General features: G+C 40.8%; 1 protein-coding gene across 1 annotated transcript in view; it reads right to left on the bottom strand.

Moving 5' to 3' along the window:
- The window catches only part of LOC126259596 (RNA-binding protein Raly-like), a 418,128-nt gene that overhangs the window by 149,351 nt on the left and 247,295 nt on the right, over positions 1–21,482 (bottom strand). Inside the window, exon 5 of the mRNA XM_049956505.1 lies at positions 12,418–12,435. Coding sequence (XP_049812462.1) covers positions 12,418–12,435 — 18 coding nt within the window. The remainder of the gene's footprint in view (positions 1–12,417; positions 12,436–21,482) is intronic.

The following is a 21,482-nucleotide window of genomic DNA, read 5'->3' as shown; positions in this document are numbered from 1 at the left end:
AATGTGACGATGTTCTGTAACGTGCAAATATAATGAACACAAACGTTTTTGAAACAAGATAAATCTACACTACGCTATAAGACACAAGCAACAATACAGGGTGTCTTACTCAAACCTTCTTGATTTCAAAGACCCAGGAAAAAACCCACAGTAGATACGACAATGAAATGCACCAAATTGTAGAGCATATCAAAGAATTTATTTATTTATCATCAATACACCTATACATGTGAACCATTTGTACCACGAAGAAGATCGAGTCTAGATTCAATTTCTTGCCAAGTTCTTTGTAACATTTCCTCTGTTATTGTTGCAATCCCATCAGTGATACGATGTCGCAACGTAGGAATTTCGTCCACTTTGGTCGCATACACGTGGTCCTTCATGAATCCCCACATGAAGAAATCGAGCGGCGTAATGTCGGGTGAACGTGGTCGCCAGGCAATGGGTCCTCCGCGTCCGATCCAACGATTGGGGAATTTCCTATCCAGGAACTTGCCATCAGCCGTTGCCAATGCGGCGGAGCTCCATCTTGTTGAAAAATGATATTGGGTTGCAAGTCTTGTATCTGAGGGTACACAAACTGCTCGAACATGTCCAGATACACTGACCCATTCACTGTTGGTTCAGCTAAGACGAACGGTCCAACAATGCTATCGCGCATTAGCCAGGAAGTGAACATATATTTACTTTGTATTAGAAGAGAACGTGCTCGTTAGATGACTAAAGCTGATAATTTTAGGGCTCAAAACATACTGCAGAACAACTTTTCGTAATAAGCAAATATAAATGTGCTTGAGTTGCATACTATTTGCCAATCAATACATCTTGTGATCGACTTAACTACTTTCTTACAGCAAAAGCATAGAGGTAACGATATAGAGGGTGTATCAAAAACAAACATCTGATTTGGCACGTCTACATTTCTGAAACTAATAAACGTATACAACGAATTTTGTTTTCTGATGAACAGGAAACACGAAAAGTTTTTTTTCCATTCCTTTTCACAGGTGTTCAATATGCTCCCCTTTGAGATGCACGGCATATGTCAATGCGGCATTCAAATTGTTCCCACACAGCAGCGAGTATGCAGCTGCTGTCATGCGATGTCTCAGTTCATCATTGTTGTTGGTAACGGAGGCGCATAAACATATGTTTAAGCCCCCACAAGAAATAATCACATACAGCCAGGTCCATGATCTTGGAGACCAGTAATGTAAAGCTGAGTCATTTGGTCCAGTGCGATCATTCAGTAATCCTTCGATTTAAAAATTCGCGCACTTCCAGATGTCGGTATGGCGGTGCCCCATCCTCTTGGTAAATGAAATCGTTCGAATCAGTCTCAAACTGTGGGAATAGTAAGTTCTCAAGCATATGGAGGTATGCACTTCCTGTAACAATGTTCTCGGCAAAGAAAAATGGACCACCACCTTTTCCCACAAAACATATTAAATTTTGGAGAGAGCCTATCGTGTTGTACAACTTCATGTGCTTGTTCCGTACCCTATATTCTCACATAATGACGATTCACCTTCCCATTTGAATGCAATGCTGCCTCGTCACTAAACACTGAGCATGGAAGAAAACTGTCATCCTCCATCTTTCCAAGAACGAAATTACAGGACCCCACACACACTGTTGTTTGCCACATTCACGAAGAGCTTGTAGAGTTTCATGTGTAAACTTCGACGCAACACACACCAGACGGGCATCGGGAGCATGCTGAGCTGTCGAGCTGCACGGCGAACGGACTTTTGCGGACTCCTCGTGAAACTATGGCGGATGTATTCTGCGTCTGTTTCAGACACTTGGGGACGGCCCGGCGATTTGCCTTTACACAACCTGTTTCTCTGTTCATATCATCGTCTACTGCTCTGTGCTGTAGGAGGATCCACACCACACCTGATACGAAAGTCACGATGAACGGTTACTACTGGCCAGCACTGCGCAAAACGTAGAAAACAAAATACTCTCTTGTTACGACATCATTTTTATTAGAAATGGCCTTAAGCACTATGGGACTTAACATCTGAGGTCATCAGTCACCTAGACTTAGAAGTACTTAAATCTAACTAACCTAAGGAAATCACACACATCCATGCCCGAGGCAGGATTCGAACCTGCGACCGTAGCAGCAGCGCGGTTCCGGACTGAAGGGCCTAGAACCGCTCGGCCACGGCAGCCGGCTTTATTAGAACTGCTGCTACCTCGCGGGAACCACGTAAAACTCTAGAGTTTGCTCTTCCCAACAGCACCTTGTTCACGCACGTATCTAAAACAACATAAGACTTACGATTTTTTTTAAATTTCTTTTGATACACCATGTATAAATTCATATCCATGAATGCTGTAAAATAAAATTTTAAAAGAAGGCACAGGAAACCGCAATACTGCACAGTACTTTTACAGATTTGTCGCAGCAGAAGAAGTGGATAGCAAATACGGTAAGTGGATATGACGTAACAACAAAACAATGCGGTAAGAGTAATTTACTAGCGTGCTACATCCGTCTCATGGTCAGAACAATGTGAAGGCTGTATTACGTATGAAAAATGGAACGCTGTTACAATGACATTATTAGACGAAGAGCGTTTCTCGAGAGCAAGTAGTGTTGGTTCAAATGGCTCTGAGCACTATGGGACTTAACATCTTAGGTCATCAGTCCCCTAGAACTTAGAACTACTTAAACCTAACTAACCTAAGGACATCACACGACACCCTGCCATCACGAGGCAGAGAAAATCCCTGACCCCGCCGGAAATCGAACCCGGGAACCCGGGCGTGGGAAGCGAGAACGCTACCGCACGACCACGAGATGCGGGCAGTAGTGTTGGTATTTATAGACAAGGGATGCTCCAGATACAGATGTTTATGGTATTTAGGAGAATTATTAGGGAGCAGGGGAGAGAGAGGTTGCGAGTATGTAGATTTTTCAGGTGACTTGTAAATCGGCCGATTAATTATCGTAGATAGAGATGTTGGGTTACAAAGCGCTTTAGTTTGGCCAATACGAGGTGCAGCATAAGCGGAACGAAGGCCACATGAGACGAAACACCACGGAAAAATTCCAAGAGTGTTATCAAAATGACATGTTGATATTAAGAGATGTCATGTTCTTAGCGTGAAATATTTTACATCACGACAGAAAGGTGACGGAATATTAAGTAGCCTCATGATATGTAACGCTCTTTACATACGAACAATTTTTTTTAGACGGAAAAAAGATATCAAAGAGACGTTGGATGTTTTGAAACAGTGATCTGTGGCTACAAGCGATGAGTGAAAATGTCTCCAACACTGGGACTCGAACCCGGGACCTCCTGCTTACGAGGCTTTTGCGTTAACCGCTGCACCACCTGGGCGCAGTGCTTATCGCAACTGCGCTATCAGGACATGCTGCCCAGCCGACTAAAATTCCCACGTGGCGCCACCTATCCGGACACATGTTTTGATAGTGTACATAGGTTTGCTGCTTAGTACTATTTTTCTTATTTTCGTCTAAATGTGTGTGTTCTCAATGGGGAGAAAAGGAACGAGGGAGAAAATTCACTCGTATCGTAACTAGGAGAAATCCGACGTCACGGCACGCAGCTTCACGCTGCCGTTGGCTGACTCAGGTCAAAACGATGAAGCGTGAAAGGGCGGCACTGTGCCGGTAAGATGATTATTTCGAGTGGCTATGCTATTCCGGAGGTAAAATAGTCCCACATTCGGATCTCCGGGCAGGGACTACTCAAGATTACGTCATCAGGAGAAAGAAAACTGGCGTTCTACGGATCGGAGCGTGGAATGTCAGATCCCTTAATCGGGCAGGTATGTTAGAAAATTTAAAAAGGGAAATGGATAGGTTAAAGTTAGATATAGTGGGAATTAGTGAAGTTCGGTGACAGGAGGAACAAGTCTTTTGGTCAGGTGAATACAGGGTTATAAATACAAAATCAAATAGGGGTAATGCAGGAGTTGGTTTAATAATGAATAAAAAAATAGGAGTGCCGGTAAGCTACTACAAACAGCACAGTGAACGTATTATTGTGGCCAACATAGACACGAAGTCCACGCCTGCTACAGTAGTACAAGTTTATATGCCAACTAGCTCTGCAGATGACGAAGAAATTGATGAAATGTATGATGAGATAAAAGAAATTATTCAGGTAGTGAAGGGAGACGAAAATTTAATAGTCATGGGTGACTGGAATTCGAGAGTAGGAAAAGGGAGAGAAGGAAACGTAGTAGGTGAATTTGGATTGGGGCTAAGAAATGAAAGAGGAAGCCGCCTGGTAGAATTTTGCACAGAGCATAACTTAATCATAGCTAACACTTTGTTCAATAATCATGAAAGACGGTTGTATACATGGAAGAACCCTGGAGATACTAAAAGGTATCGGATAGATTATATAATGGTAAGGCAGACATTTAGGAACCAGGTTTTAAATTGTAAGACATTTCCAGGGGCATATGTGGACTCTGACCACATGTTATGAACTGTAGATTAAAACTGAAGAAACCGCAAATAGGTGGGAATTTAAGGACATGGGACCTGGATAAACTGAAAGAACCAGAGCTTGTAGACAGTTTCAAGGAAAGCATAAGGGAACAATTGGCAGGAATGGGGGAAAGAAATACAGTAGATGAAAAAGTGAAGGCAGCAGAGGATCAAATAGGTAAAAAGACGAGGGCTAGTAGAAACACCTCGGTAACAGAAGAAATATTGAATTTAATTGATGAAAGGAGAAAATATAAAAATGCAATAAATGAAGCAGGCAAAAAGAAATACAAATGTCTCAAAAATGATATCGACAGGAAGTGCAAAATGGCTAAGCAGGGATGGCTAGAGGACAAATGTAAGGATGTAGAGGCTTATCTCACTAGGAGTAAGATAGATACTGCCTACAGGAAAATTAAAGAGACCTTTGGAGAAAGGAGAACCACTTGCATGAATATCAAGAGCCCAGATGGAAACCCAGTTCTAAGCAAAGAAGGGAAAGCAGAAAGCTGGAAGGAGTATATAGAGGGTCTATACGAGGGCGATGTACTTGAGGACAATATTATGGAAATGGAAGAGGATGTAGATGAAGATGAAATGGGAGATATGCCACTGCGTGAAGAGTTTGATAGAGCACTGAAAGACCTGAGTCGAAACAAGGCCCCGGGAGTAGACAACATTACATTAGAACTACTGACAAACTTAAGAGAGCCAGGCCTGAGAAAACTCTACCATCTGGTGAGCAACATGTATGAGACAGGCGAAATACCCTCAGACTCCAAGAAGAATATAATAATTCCAATCCCAAAGAAAGCAGGTGTTGACAGATGTGAAAATTACCGAACTATCAGTTTAATAAGTCACAGCTGCATAATACTAACGCAAATTCTTTACAGACGAATGGAAAAACTGGTAGAAGCCAACCTCGGGGAAGATCAGTTTGGATTCCGCAGAAATGTTGGAACACGTGAGGCAATACTGACCCTACGACTTATCTTAGAAAATAGATTAAGGAAAAGCAAACCTACTTTTCTAGCATTTGTAGACTTAGAGAAAGCTTTTGACAATGTTGACTGGAATACTCTCCTTCAAATTCTGAAGGTGGCAGGGGTAAAATACATGGAGCGAAAGGCTATTTACAAATTGTACAGAAAGCAGATGGCAGTCATACGAGTCGAGGGGTATGAAATGGAAGCAGTGGTTGGGAAGGGACTGAGACAGGGTTGTAGCCTATCCCCGATGTTATTCAATCTTTATATTGAGCAAGCAATAAAGGCAACGAAAGAAAAGTTCGGAGGAGGTATTAAAATCCATGGAGAAGAAATAAAAACTTTGAAGTTCGCCGATGACATTGTAATTCTGTCACAGACAGCAAAGGACTTGGAACAGCAGTTGAACGGAATGGACAGTGTCTTGAAAAAAGGATATAAGATGAACATCAACAGAAGCAAAACGAGGATAATGGAATGTACTCTAATTAAGTGGGGTGATGCTGAGGGAATTAGATTAGGAAATGAGACACTTAAAGTAGTAAAGGAGTTTTGCTATTTGGGGAGTAAAATAACTGATGATGGTCGAAGTAGAGAGGATATAAAATGTAGACTCGCAATGGAAAGGAAAGCGCTTCTGAAGAAGAAAAATTTGTTAACATACAGATTTAAATGTCAGGAAGTCGTTTCTGAAAGTATTTGTATGGAGTGTACGGAAGTGAAACGTGGACGATAAATAGTTTAGACAAGAAGAGAATAGAAGCTTTCGAAACGTGGTGCTACAGAAGAATGCTGAAGATTAGATGGGTAGATCACATAACTAATGAGGAGGTATCGAATAGAATTGGGGAGAAGAGGAACTTGTGGCTAAACTTGACTAGAAGAAGGGATCGGTAGGTAGGACACATTCTGAGGCATCAAGGGATCACCAATTTAATATTTGAGGGCTGCGTGGAGGGTAAAAATCGAAGAGGGAGATCAAGAGATGGATACACTAAACAGATTCATAAGGATGTAGGCTGCAATAGGTACTGGGAGATGAAGAAGCTTGCACAGGATAGAGTAGCATGGAGAGCTGCATCAAACCAGTCTCAGAACTGAAGACCACAACAACAAAGTGCTTGTATTACTGATTATGTTTTCACTGACTGAATGTATTTTTGTAGAAAAATGATTAAGAAAGTAGTTACAGAATTTTTGTAGTGCATATGACCCGGTTGACAAAGCACTGTAGTCCTGATAGTTTTTATTTGAAAAACAGTAATTCATTAATGTACTAGTGTGTAAGGACTGGCTGATGAAGCATTCCTGTCTTAAAAAGCTCTTCTTTCTAATAATGGATCATTTCAACTGCAGTATTCAAAACTTGATGATGTTAAACAATGTACATATTTTTAAAAATACGTTAAACTTCAGAGGTAGCTATAATAAGATATTCGCTGACTGTATTACTTCTATTTCGAGCATGGTTAAACAAAAAAAGAAATAAAATAGTTATTTTGAAGAAATTTTACTTTTTACTTTAAATCATTTAAGATTCATTACTTAACAATAATTAGTAATTTTATTTCTTTTTTATGTTATTTAAGTATCTGATTAATATTTTCGGCAATGTTGTTTTGCCTATTTATATATAACTATTTCATTACTGTTTTCTTTGTATTGTTCATTTTATTGTAGTGTGTTGCGGATTCATTTTGGGAATCAGGAGCAGTTTTACTACCAAAACACCGTTAAAGAGAGATCCTTGTATTCGACCTCCGGTTCATATTTCTATGATCACACCTCATTTTCGCCGACCTCTGGTGGCCCAGCGGTTCTAGGCGCTTCAGTCTGGAACCGAGCGACCGCTACCGTCGCAGGTTCAAATCCTGCCTCGGGCATGGATGTGTGTGATGTCCTTAGATTAGTTAGGTTTAAGTAGTTCTAAGTTGTATGGGACTGATGACCTGAGATGTTAAGTCTCATAGTGCTCAGAGCCATTTTTTTGAACCTCATTTTCAAAACTGTTTGTTGCCTACTATAAAATTCTAATTTTCTAAATCACGCAATCTATGGGATATTTAACGTTATTGGTTCTCGGAAACATAGCGTTCATTCCCGTATTTCACTCAGTAATTAGAAATACAACCTTCTTTTATTAATATTCTTTTATATCTGAATTCTGATTTGATTGACAATCATCATGGCCACAATCAATACTAACAGGGTCGTATATAATATTCAGTACATTTTATTACATTTTTTTAATAATATAACCACGATGAGATGCGATTCAGACGAAGCACTTCGTTCATATTCGTCACGTCATCACTTAAAAGCCTAAGTGTTTCGGTCTGTGTTTTTTGGGGTCGACCTTGGGTAGTAAACAAGTGAGCGCGCACTTACTGGATTGGCTACGCGTTTCAATGTCGGCAGTGTCGTGAACTTTAAGATCTTTTGCTTATCATGTATGTAAATGTTAATGTACTATGACTCTGTATACAATGCAGAGCGAATTGTGTGAATAGCACTAACTTTCGCGAGCGTTGTATAGCAACATTTTTAACTTTCACCAATATAACGTGTGACTCAGTAATCGAACATTTACTGTATCAGTGTAAGCGGCTTGCAGCTTTGCCCGCTAATTTATTCCGGTTTTAGTAATACTGCTGGCATCTCTGAACACAAATTGGACTTCTTATTCGGTAGTTTGAGAGCCATAGCTATTAACTTTCATCACGCTCTGCATTAAATGTACAAATAAGCACAGGTGCGTATAATCGATAGGAATATCGAGGAGGCAATGTGCATGACGGTTACTACGGAGTGCTACTTGTGAGGAGCATCGCCGGCCGAAGTGGCCGTGCGGTTAAAGGCGCTGCAGTCTGGAACCGCAAGACCGCTACGGTCGCAGGTTCGAATCCTGCCTCGGGCATGGATGTTTGTGATGTCCTTAGGTTAGTTAGGTTTAACTAGTTCTAAGTTCTAGGGGACTAATGACCTCAGCAGTTGAGTCCCATAGTGCTCAGAGCCATTTAGCCATTTGAGGAGCATCAGTACCTGTTGCCATCAGGCGAAGGTAGTTATTTTGTTGCCAGACAATTAGTGCCCAATACAATAGGGACCCCTGTCAGTAATATTTCGTCGTACAAAGAAGGGCCGTTCTGACAATTTCACATGGTTTTATGAACGCTTTGTGCGTTGTACTGCCGGCCGGGGTGGCCGAGCGGCTCTAGGCGCTACAGTCTGGAACCGCGCGACCGCTACGATCGCAGGTTCGAATCCTGCCTCGGGCATGGGTGTGTGTGATGTCCTTAGGTTAGTTAGGTTAAAGTAGTACTAAGTTCTAGGGGACTGATGACCTCAGCAGTTAAGTCCCATAGTGCTCAGAGCCATTTGAACCATTTTTTTGCTTGTACTCAAGCGTCAAACCGTTACCTTAACGTCTCTCTCTCTCTCTCTCTCTCTCTCTCTCTCTCTGTATTAACCCACTCTCGCAATTTTATGGATTGATGGGAGTATATCGTCAGGCCTTACGTGGCTTCAAAATAGGTGACGTTAAATTTCAACCTTGTTTAGCTGTAGAGGTAAAAGAATAGCTCTTCGCTACATCTCTGACCGACAAAAACTTTTCGACATAGGCTACGAAAACTGCCATGAAGAATCTCGGTGGCAGTCTTGTATAATTTTGTTCTATATATTGCTGAAGCAGCTCGTGGTCTCGCGATAGCGTTCCCGCTTCCCGAGCACGAGGCTCCAAGTTCAATTCCCGGCGGGATCAAGGATTTTCACCTGCCCCGAGATGACCAGATGTTGTTGTGTCGTCTTCATCATCATCATTCATCCCCATTACGGTCGGAGGAAGGTAACGGGAAACCACCTCCGATTAGGACCTTGCCTAGTACGGCGGTGCGGGTCTCCCGCATCGTTCCCCTACACTCTGTCAAGAAACATGGGACTTCATTCCCGTATTTCTGAGGTTGATATAAGTAACAAAAAGAAAAAAAAAGAACTGTTGTTCTTGAATGAAAATATTTCGTATGCAGGATTGTACACTGGTCGGGCAGACGGTCACACTAGCTCGGAAACATTCTCCGATGAATTAAAGTGAATTAATACAGTATCTGATTAAGAGCAAGCCGGAAAGTAGCGTGTTAGAAAAATTTGATATTTCTATTGAACGATGTGGAATTGTTAATAAATTTAATACTCCAACAGCATGAGATCAAAGAGAGAGTTATCTCCATACATAAAAGACAATGTCCTAGCCACACCAACATAAACTGCTATTTGGTTTCTTGGCCGGAAATAAAGAAATACGTGTTCCAGCATTTTTGGAAGTTTAACCCCTATGGGGATGAAATTGTGGGCTAATTATTTATTTAAAAGGTATTTATTTAAAACATTATTAAAAAACTGTTAAAGCATTTTTAAAGCTACACCTACGGAAATTGGTAACTAGCTTGTCTGTTACAAATAACAAAATACGTGTTTCATTATTTTTTGAAATTCTATCCCTAACGACGTGAAATTGAAAATGAAAGGGGGCGAAATAGGGCCCAACTGATTCACTGACTCAGCAACGCAGCGCCCAATCCACTAGCGATACAAACCTGAACTTTGTAGACGGTGATGATCTTATACTGTGGGCATCTTTTAGAAAGCAATTATTCCAAATTCCGTCCCTAGGGAATTGGAGTAATGGATGAAAGGTTTTGGAAAATATATCGCTAACAAGGAAATTTTGAAGCGAGAACTACGAAAATTGGTATTTGGCTTCTCGGACCGAGATTTAAAATACATGCTTCAGTATTTTTGGGAGTTCAATCACTAATAGTGTAAATTATTGCGCAGAAGTTCTGAAAATAAATAATTATTAAAGTACTATTAAAGTATTTTTAAAGCCACATCTATGAAAACTGACATTTGACTTCTTGATTAGAAATAAAAATAAGTGTTTCAGTGTTTTTGAAAATTCAACACCTAAGGGGGTAAAATAGAGGGTGAAAATTTTAAGGAATTATTTCATTACAAAAGCATTTTTGAAATTAAATGTCTCAAAAATTGTATTTGGATTCTTGGTTAGAAGATTTTATTGTTTTCTTTTTTTTTTTGATTCAACATCTATGGGGTGAAATTTTCTAAGAAAATATTTCGTTATATCTAAACATATTTAAAACTAAATCTATTGAAATTGGTATTTAATTTCTAATGACATTACAGGATGGAAGTTTTCATGGAATTATCACAAAAACACAAAAGGCACTATTAACAAAGCAAGCAAGTAGCATTTTGGTCAGAAGTACATTCCGAAGAGACCAAGCGTCTATGGCCTAACTTAGTGTTAAAGGACTTGTTTTTGCAATTTAAGAACATAAAAATTCGTTAAAAAACTGTGCAGACCGTATACTCTACAGGAGCAAAGCAGCGGGCACTCAGCTATACTGACGAGCCAAAGTAATTAGTATAGACATGTATATTCAAATACAGAGAAGTGTTAACAAGCAGAATACGACGCTGCGGTCGGCAACGCCTTTATAAGACACTAAGTGTCTGGCGCAGTTGTTAGATCGGTTGCTGCTGCTACGACGGCAGGTTATCAAGTTTTAAATGAGTTTGAATGTGGTGTTATAGTCGCCGCACGAGCAATGGGACACAGCATGTCCGAGATAGCGATGAAGTGGGGATTTTCGCGTGCGATGATTTCACGAGTGTACCGTGATATCAGGAATCCGGTAAAACATCGAATCTCCGACATCGCTGCGGCCGGAAAAAGATTCTTCATGAACGGGGCCAACGACGATTGAAGCGAACCGTTCAAAATGACGGAAGTGCAACTCATCCGCAAATTGCTGCAGATTTCAATGCTGGGCCATCGGTGGGCTTTCGGAGCCGAAGGCCAACTCATGTACCCCTGATGACTCCACGACACAAAGCTTTACGCCCTACCTGGCCCGTCAACATCAACATTGGACTGTCCATGACTGGAAACATGTTGCCTGGTCGAACAAATCTCGTTTCGAATTGTATCAAGCGGATAGAGGTGTATGGAGACAACCTAATGAATACATGGACCCTGTATTTCAGCAGCGGACTGTTCAGGCTGGTGCAGGTTCTGTAATGGTGTGGGGCGTGTGCAGTTTGAGTCATATGGGACCCGTGATACGTCTAGATACGACTCTGACAGGTGACACATACGTAAGCATCCTGTCTGATCACCTCCATCCATTAATGTCCATTGTGCATTCCAAAGGACGAGGGCGATCCCAACGGGACAATGCGACACCGCACAAGTCCGGAATAGTGGCTCCAGCAACACTCTTCAGAGTTTAAACACTTCTGCTGGCCAGCAAACTCCCCAGACATGAAAATTATTGAGCGTGTCTGGGATGCCTTGCAACGTGGTGTTCAGAAGACATCTCCACCCCCTCGTACTCTTACGGATTTGTGGAGAGCCCTTCAGGATGCATGGTGTCAGTTCCCTCCACCACTACTTCAGACATCAGTCGAGTCCATGCCACGTCGAGTTGTGGCACTTCTGCTTGCTCGCTGGGGCCCTATACGATATTAGGCAGCTGTACCAGTTTTTCTGGCTCTTCAGTGTAGTTGTTTAAAATTGTTACAGGTGGAGATATTATCGTGATGTCACTCATGCGACAAAATAGTTGTTTCGAGAAGTAGTGACATTTGTCAAAGAAACTGTTCCGATGTCTTGACCCATTCCGAAAATATTTTAGATTAACGGTTTACGTGTAACACCCGGTACGTGAAGAATACAATAATGAGTTTTAAAACATAAATTACTGACTATGTATGAACATTTATCATTTATATTACCACTCACCTATATTACTACTCATTCTGTGGGTCTCCCATCTGTCAACAAGGTTATTAAAATACTAGACCGAATGCAATAAACCTCTCTTTTAACATTAATCTATTATATCGTAAATTTGTGCTTACCTGTCGTAGTAGTAGTCCCTGAAACAGAAAAAATGTTCAAATAAGAATATGTCAGAGATAAAATTATACGTAATTGAACAACATTTTAGAAACTAGCAAGCTGTTACACAGCTACAAAATTTGTCAAATTGTTCTTACAATGAATTATTACTCTGTGAAGGAGAGCCTATCGAGAGTACAATGACGAGCCTAAGGAGAGGAAAATGGAAGTTCTCCCTTCATGGCATATACCTATTGCGCGGCATAACTTCCATTTTTCGTATTTAATGCTGATCTACAGTTTTGCACTGCAAGCCACTCAGGAAAGTACTAGAAAGGTATCTGTATTATTCGCCAGGAAATCCGCCCTCATGTTCTATACCTACTCTCCCCACTGGTACCAAAAATATTTCACTATATAGTATCTTGCCAATATTATGTGTGATTGAAGAATAAAACTAAAATCGTCGCACACAGTGAATATTTGTCAGAAAAAAACATAATACCACTATCGTCCTAATGAAAATTTCCGACTGCCAAGTAACGTAGTTCTGTTTGAGATATAGTTCATCATTTAAGCATTTCTGTTACTATTATTTGCTTTCTTTAAAATTATTTCATTTGTATGTATTTAGTAATACAAACTTACACTCAACATTTCTCTTTGTTATTTCGTTTACGGTAGTGATTCTGTTTTTGTTTGCCAACTATTTTATTAGCACACGCTTGTTAAGATAACTGATTAATGGACCGAGTTTGCACAATTGGACTGGCGGTCAAATTTAGAAATATCTTCATTATTTTCTGTGGGTTAGTCAAAATTTTCGTGATACTGTTCGTTATCTTTGTTGTATATGATTTTTAATGCATGGTAAAGACTGTTCAAAATTCACGTAAGAAGGTGTATGAAGTTCCTTGTAGAAGTAGCTTGTCAAAAAATTGGCTTATTTTTCTAATTCCGTTAAGATCGCGCGATTACGGTCACTTGCACAGCCGACTAGAGAGCGGTAAACGTCACAAGCTGTCAGCGCTTCGCTGCCTACCAAACATACAACTACTGCTAGTGTTTCCCACCTGCTAACGCTAACTATGCCATCTTCAAAACCCTCGAACGTCTTAGAGGTTATCTTTTCGTAGTCAAAACATAAATAAGAATATCCGTATCCTGTCACTCCACAGTTCGCTGTTTAGTAATCTTTAACATTTATCACGGGACATCATGCAATCGTCTGTCTTCATCCACTAATAAAAATAATTAATAGTTACACAGTATGATAAATTTCTGTACATTTAGACAGTTAGGTGTATACGAGGACGAAACAGAACAGGAAGACTAGCGTCCAAATCGGACCGACTTTTATGAAAAAAATAGCAAAACACATGTCTCAGATCACATACGGTTTATACGAAGTGTATTAATGAGCAGTATAAGGCGTCACAGAAGGCATCATGTCATTTTTTACAGATATTAATAAGATACTTAATATTGCAACCCATTAACAAGTTAGATAATATAAAATTATGACAATGTCTGATAATTAGTCATCCACTGTCTTCGAACGTCTATTAACTAGCGCAGAAAATACCACCTCATCGTAGACACTGACAAATGGTGCTGTAGACGACGAAACTTTCCTCGCTTAAGCATCGTAATAATCAAAAAATATCCAACAACTGAAAATATTTTGCATGTAACAGATACTTATTACAACTTCGTCAACAAATAACCTATGAAACCCATTCACTTTTTCTGTGAGGTATTTCACTCATACCGACAGAAAAACGATACCCAACATACGCACATCCAAAGAAGTTTTGCATCACCTCGGTTCCGTGTGTTCAGAAACCTGTACAGGAAATTGGAATAGAAATCAACATAAACATCATTTCCTCCCTTTTTATTGCTCATGAAAACCACACATTTCATGTTGTACCACCAAACAGCGAGACCTTCACAAGTGGTGGTCGAGATTGTTGTATACACCGGTACCTCTAAGGCCTAGTAGCATGTCCTCTTGCATTGATGCATACCTGTATTCGTCGTGGCACTGTTGGTCCAGATTGTCCCACTCCCCACCGACGATGCAGCGTAGATCCCTCAGAGTGGTTAGTGGGTCACGTCGTCCATAAAAAGCCCTTTTAAATCTATCCCAAGCATGTTCGATAGGGTTCATGTCTGGAGAACATGCTGGCCGCTCTAGTCGAGCGATGTCGTTATCCCGAAGCAAGTCATTCACAAGAGGAGCACGACGGGGGCGCGAATTGTCTTCCATGAAGACGAATGCCTCGCCAATATGCTCTCGATATGGTTGCACTATCGGTCGGCGCCTTCCATGACCACCAGCGGCGAACGTCGACCCCACAAAAAGCCACCCCACAACAGCAGCGAACCTCCACCTTGATGCACTCGCTGGTCAGTGTTACTAAGGCGTTCAGCCTGACCGGGTTGCCTCGAAACAAGTCTTCGACGATTGTCTGGTTGAAGGCATATGCAACACTCATCGGTGAAGTGAACGTGAAGCCAATCCTGAGCTGTCCATTCGGCATGTTGTTGGGCCTATCTGTTCCCGCACTGCATGGTGTCGTGGATGCAAAGATGGACCTCGCCATGGACGTCGGGAGTGAAGTTGCGCATCATGTAGCCTATTGCGCACACTTTTGAGTCGTAACATGACGTCCTGTGGCTGCACGAAAAGCATTATTCAACAAATAGCGTTGTTGTCGGTGTTCCTCCGAGCAATAATTCGTAGGTAGCGGTCATCCACTGTAGTAGTAGTAGTAGCCCTTGGGCGGCCTGAGCGAGGCACGTCATCGACAGTTCTTGTCTCTTGTATCTCCTCCATGGCCGAACAACATAGCTTTGGTTCACTCCGAGACGCCTGGACACTTCCCTCGTCGAGAGCCCTTCCTGGCACAAAGTAACAATGCGCACGCGTCCGAACCACGGTATTGACCGTCTAGGCATGGTTGAACTACAGACAGCACGAGCCGTGTACCTCCTTCCTGGTGGAAAGACTGAAACTCATCGGTTGTCGGACCCCTCCGTCTAATAGGCGCTGCTCATGCATGGTTATTTACATCTTTGGGCGGGTTTAGTGACATCTCTGAACAGTCAAAGGCACTGTGTCTCTGACACAATATCCACAGTCAACGCGGAACTAGCAATCACTAACAGTTCCATGTACTGGGAAAATAAAAAAAAAGTATCAACATTAAAGAATGTTTCTTATTTCTCATGGGACATCAAATTACAACCAGCATAAATAGTGAATCAATGGACACAGTGGAACAAAGAGCCCACTGTTCTTATCGGCAGGGACAAAGGTAAATGTCCTCCATTCTGAGGCATATGTGTGACGTATCTTCAACGTCAATGCCCTTGCCATTCCCTTTTCCCCTTCCGGAACCACCCCTTCTTAGGCCAGTTCTGTTCCGTTCAGCTTATTGGAAGGTTCAACATCATGAACGGCTATCACATGGACTCCTCACCAGTATTCTGTCTCTCGTCCCATCTCCACCAATGTCCTATATCTGACATGTGCATCAACCAGCCGGCCGCGGTGGTCTAGCGGTTCTAGGCGCGCAGTCCGGAACCGCGCGACTGCTACCTGTTCGCCCGATTTTTAAGTATTACTCGCCAGTCCGGAACATTTACCAGGTCATATTAACAGAAACAACATAAAGGCCGACGAAGAGTGACACTAATGCAATTATTAAGTTCAAAAAATGGCTGTGAGTACTATGGGACTTAACTTATGAGGTCATCAGTCCCCTAGAAATTAGAACTACTTAAACCTAACTAAACTGCTCGATCTGGGCCATCCTGCGCTGCTCCAGAGCCGCTCGTACGGCCGGTGACAAGCGGTTTTCGGCCGCTTGAATCCGGTGGTCGTCCGAATGCTTGGCGAACTGCGTCGAATTGAGTCCCAGGGTGACGTCCATCGTTGTCATGGTCTTCAGAATTGCTGAATACCCTTCGTTGAAGCTGCTCACTGCCAAGAATGTCGCAGTCTCCACAGTCTTCGCACCAGAATGCAAATTCTTGGGGGCTAACTTCCAAACACACGCGTTCAAACTTTTATTTGAATTTTGTGTGTTTCCTCCCAAGCACCAGTACAATAACTCGTCCTCCGAAAGAAAAAAACTGGTGCGTGAAAAAAGCCGATTTCAGGCAGGTGGATTTTTTTGTTCAACCGCGAATAACAAACATTTCAGTTCCGTATTCGGAAAAACCGTTTCAGGGGTGGATCTAAACACTTTTATGGATCCAAAAATACAATTTTTAAAAAATCGATGTTTCGAACCATATGACAGTAAACCTACCCTTCAGGTATCTCACCGTCAGGCACATGCTTATACCTTCTACATCCATTCTACTGTAAGTCCTCCTACGTATCTTCTATGGTAGTTTTCCAGCAATTGTGTGACAAGAAAGTACACTATTTTTTCAACTATGTCTCATTTACTTAAATCTGGTCTCTTTACCAGTCATCAGTCTCTAATGGGAATGCTATCTTCTTGTTGCAGACAAAACTTTTGTACTTCACAACAACCAGCATGCATCAGTTTTGTACGCAAACTGCTACCTTACATCAGCAATACACTTATGGAGGGAGGACATTTTGTGGCATTTATGTATTAAAGCGACACATACACTGCATCCCTGCGTGTTAAAGCAGTACATACTGCAAAAAACGCTATTTAGTAGTGATGTTTTTCACGTAATTGTAATCCCACACAGCATGCAATGACTGACAGGTGTACTAATAGCTCCTTAGAGAAGCACATCCCTACTAATCTACACTTTCAATTCAAAATGTTCGCCGGCCGGGGTGACCGAGCGGTTCTAGGCGCTACGGTCGCAGGTTCGAATCCTTCCTCGGGCATGGATGTGTGTGATGTCCTTAGGTTAGTTAGGTTTAAATAGCTCTCGGGGACTGATGACCTCAGATGTTAAGTCCCATTGTGCTCAGAGCCATTTTAGAACCAAAATGTTCATTACAAGAGGTGACACCGAATGCATGCCGCATAAAGCTTTCCACTCGAGATGATGGTAATGGAGATTGCACCGAAAAATCAGGTGCCGCCATATGACAGGTTACGCACAAGTATTTTATAGTAAGTACTGTTTCCAGCAGTAGTGTAATAGAACACTACCAGAGTTCTTCTATGAGTGCAAAATATGCTACAACCCAGTCTCTCTACCAATCGTAGAGTAGTGTTTTGCAAACCACGTCTTTCATGAAAGAGTTACATTTCATGCAGATTTCTCTTAGCAAGGCATCTGCTGCTGTTGTTTTATATACACATGACACATTAGGACCCTTACTCCTGGGTATTTTATGGTTTTACTGTCTCCAGCAGTAGTGTAATAGGACACCATCTCACTGCCACATAGTATAACAGTTTTTGTGGGAAAAGTAATAGTTCGTGATGCATTTTTAAAACCTATGGTATAACAAAATGTATAACATCCATCACATATTGTTCTACACAATCAGGCTGTAAAGCCCTCCCAATACTGTTATTTAAACAACTGGTGTGATAAACTAAATTCATTAAGACTGCAGTTATATGGGGACATTTGTTAAAGGGGAAGATAGATTAATAGTTCTCCGGAGTAATGATCAAATAGGCCTTGCACTGCACCTCTAGTTATGAATTACTTATTATAGCTGACCTTCTCTTTATCCAGTTTTAGTCTGTATTTATCCGTTATGTCAGATGTAAATATGTCTCCAGCAGTAGTGTAATAGAACACTACCAGATTTCTCCAGTTTTGTTTCTCTCCTCCAATTCCAGTTTTCTTTTGCATACACAGTACACATAAACTACACTTAAAGAAGTATTCTCTTTAATAGGGGGAGTTTCAGTGAATTTGACACGATGTCTTCTTTTACTAAGACCTTATGAATACCCTTGTTTCTGGGAACCAATTATAATTCAGTTATATCTATGTTGGTGGTATTATCGAGAATAATGTCTTAAAGTAATACATGCTGCTAACCCCTCGTCTATTTGCAACGATTTTGATGACAATGGTTCAGAAGTAGAGATCTGTTATCATATGTTTCTCTTACGATTATCAACCTGCATCTGGTTTGTATGCACCCCACCACTCTACACCTCTGAAACACCTGCTTACTGAGAACATTTAGTGGTGTATGTTTATTAAAGTATCAGCCTTGGCACCTTAGCAACATACGAAGGCACACCCAGAGTAAACGTTTTGTAGCCACTTTTCCTGCAATTTTTTCAGATGGTTCAAATGGCTCTGAGCACTATGGGACTTAACTTCTGAAGTCATCAGTCCCCTAGAACTTAGAACCACTTAAACCTAACTAACCTAAGGACATCACACACATCCATGCCCGAGGCAGGATTCGAACCTGCGACCGTAGCGGTCGCTCGGCTATCCCGGCCGGCCTGCAATTTGTATAATACATTATTTGCATTCATGGATCACCCCAGACGGGTTTCCAGCGCCAGTGATTCAACACCAACAGTATAATAGAACAGTAGCGGGTCTCTTCGCATATTTATGTTCAGTAGTTACATTTATTAGAGTACAAGTTTCCGATCCAAGTCCATATAGTAATTATGCATCCTCTGAAATTGGTTACAGTCTTTCAAAGCTGCTATCTTCTATTGGATGTCCAGATCCTCTACAATCATGCACAGTACAAGACACATGCTGCAAAAACCCCAATCTACTTGCAATGATTTTGATGATTGTGATTCCACAGAGGAAACACTGATTGCTTGCCTGAAGTCTTCTGATGACTCCTTAAAGAAACATACCTCCACATAACCCATACTTGCAGTCCCTTATGTGAAGTCATGTCTCTCCTATATTACTGTGCAATTTTATATGACAGCTTATGCATATATAGTTTTTCGAGTCATGCACTACATAATTTGATATATAAACTCAAAATGCTTTGTCATTTCTCTATTAAAGTATACTCGTATGTGTAATATAGTAAAGCTTCACATCTTCTTTTACAAATTCCAACCAATTCCTACATACACTGTTTTTTCTAAGTATCTGCAAGGCCCTATAACTTAACTTTGGTATAGACAATGAATTCTAATTGCTATGTTACAGTTATTAACAGAATCAGATATTTTTCCATGCAATGCTCCTCAATTCAACACTGAGCTGCTACTAGCTTCATGGAGCATACATTATGGTTCGGGGACGCTAATGACATGATAACAGATACTATATGTCAGTTTTCTGAAGGAAGTCTACAGAGAGTAGCCTTCATATCGAGATTTGAACCATTTCAGTATTACATGTCTCTTACTCGTAGAATGTTGATGCACTATATCCCAATTCAGCAAAAAAGTTGCATCTTTTGGGCATATATAATTATGCAGAATTTTCTGCTAACTATGCAGAATATCCAGAACATCTGCTTATGCTCCATGTCTCATACGTCCTGAGTACTATGTAAACTAGTGTACATTGCTAAATGTCACAGTAATACCCTGTTTAATTACCAGAATGCTAAGAAGGTGGAGGAAATCTGCAAAAGAGGTGGCGTAAACTGTGCTTATCATCGTATGCATAGTAACACCTACTTCCTCAATATTTTCAATACGTGAGCCAAATGCATTTTTCTACTGTTATAGAACGAATACGTTACAACAATATTGCTAAAAATAGTTTTGATACTCAACAGAGGGGCTGTTTTGAGCCATCTGATTTAGTAAATAATGTCTGTGTAGGACCACAATCATCGAAAATGTTGCATGTAGGTGGGAGTATTGTAGTATGTGCAAGGTCATATATGATGCAGATGTCTGAAAGATGATAGCAGTGCTGAAAGGCTGTGAGGAATTGTATAGAATGTATAATTGCTATAGGCACATTTATTCAGGTAAATGAAACTCTTGCACATAAACAGGCGCTATTGATCATAAATCACTGGCAGAAGTAAAATATCATCTGGACAAACAAAGTGTAACCACCATATAAAACAAATAGTACGAAGAGTGGTTAGTCAGTCAGTTTCATGTTCAATGAGTAATTTGCATGAAAATCGTAACAGTGTAAATTAGTCATTTTACATTCATACTGCAAACTGATATCTAAATATGACGACACACCGAACAAGAGATATGAGTTAGTAACCCCTGCCCCCACGTTTTACACATTATAATAATTGAGATTATTCCACAGAACACAAGGAGCTGTCGAGCAGAAACTTTTTCACTTTGTTTTCAAATTTTACTTTGCTGGCTGTCAGAAACTTTACACCATCAGGTACGTTACCAAAAACAAATAGTTACGGCACTTTCCACCCCTTTTGTGCTAAAGACAGCCTTAATGTGGAGTACTTTTTATTAAAGTCACGATTGGTTTCACGCCACTAGCAGACAGACCCTCCGGTGACGTTAATTTTTAATATGTCATCCCTGAAAGGTGACTGCCTTAGAGCTACTCCTCATCATCCACGTCATGTTGTAAACAAACAGCGTACTAAAGGCGGTACTGCCTTGCCTGCTGCCAATCAACCACCTTGCTGCTTGTGGAAAAACTCTGCTACCCCCTTTGTTATAAATAATGACTACTGCTTTTAGTGCGCTATTTTTCACAACATGCCGCGAATAGTGAGGAGTGGCTATAAGATAGTTACCTTTCAGCGATGTGACGAGCTATTAAAAAGAGTCTTTATCATTTGAGTATGCGTCTTCTGGCGGCGCGAAATCGGTTGTGACTTATCAAAGAGTACCCTACGGCCAATGTGGATTATTTCTTTCAAAATGTCGAAGTTTGGCTGTGATAGTCCATAATTTAATGTAACATGCTTAATACGTAGTAATGCATTTAATTTTTCTCCTGGTGTTATAATTATGTACAAATTACACTTATTTAATTGTGGCGTATTAATTCCAAGAAACAGTGTCATTCAAAGGAAAAAGAACCAATGTGTCAAATCCGTTTAAACTCCCACTATTCAAAAATTGCTTTCTTATGTGTAATTAATGTGTTACGTGGTTGCAAAAGAAAACTGCAATTGGAGGGGAGAACTGAAACTGGAGTATATGGAATAAACAACTATCATAACGGATGAGTA

This window comes from Schistocerca nitens, chromosome 5 (assembly GCF_023898315.1).
Source record: "Schistocerca nitens isolate TAMUIC-IGC-003100 chromosome 5, iqSchNite1.1, whole genome shotgun sequence".
Lineage (NCBI taxonomy): Eukaryota > Metazoa > Arthropoda > Insecta > Orthoptera > Acrididae > Schistocerca > Schistocerca nitens.
Note: the sequence above shows the minus strand (reverse complement) of the source record. Positions and strands in the feature narration are given on the sequence as shown.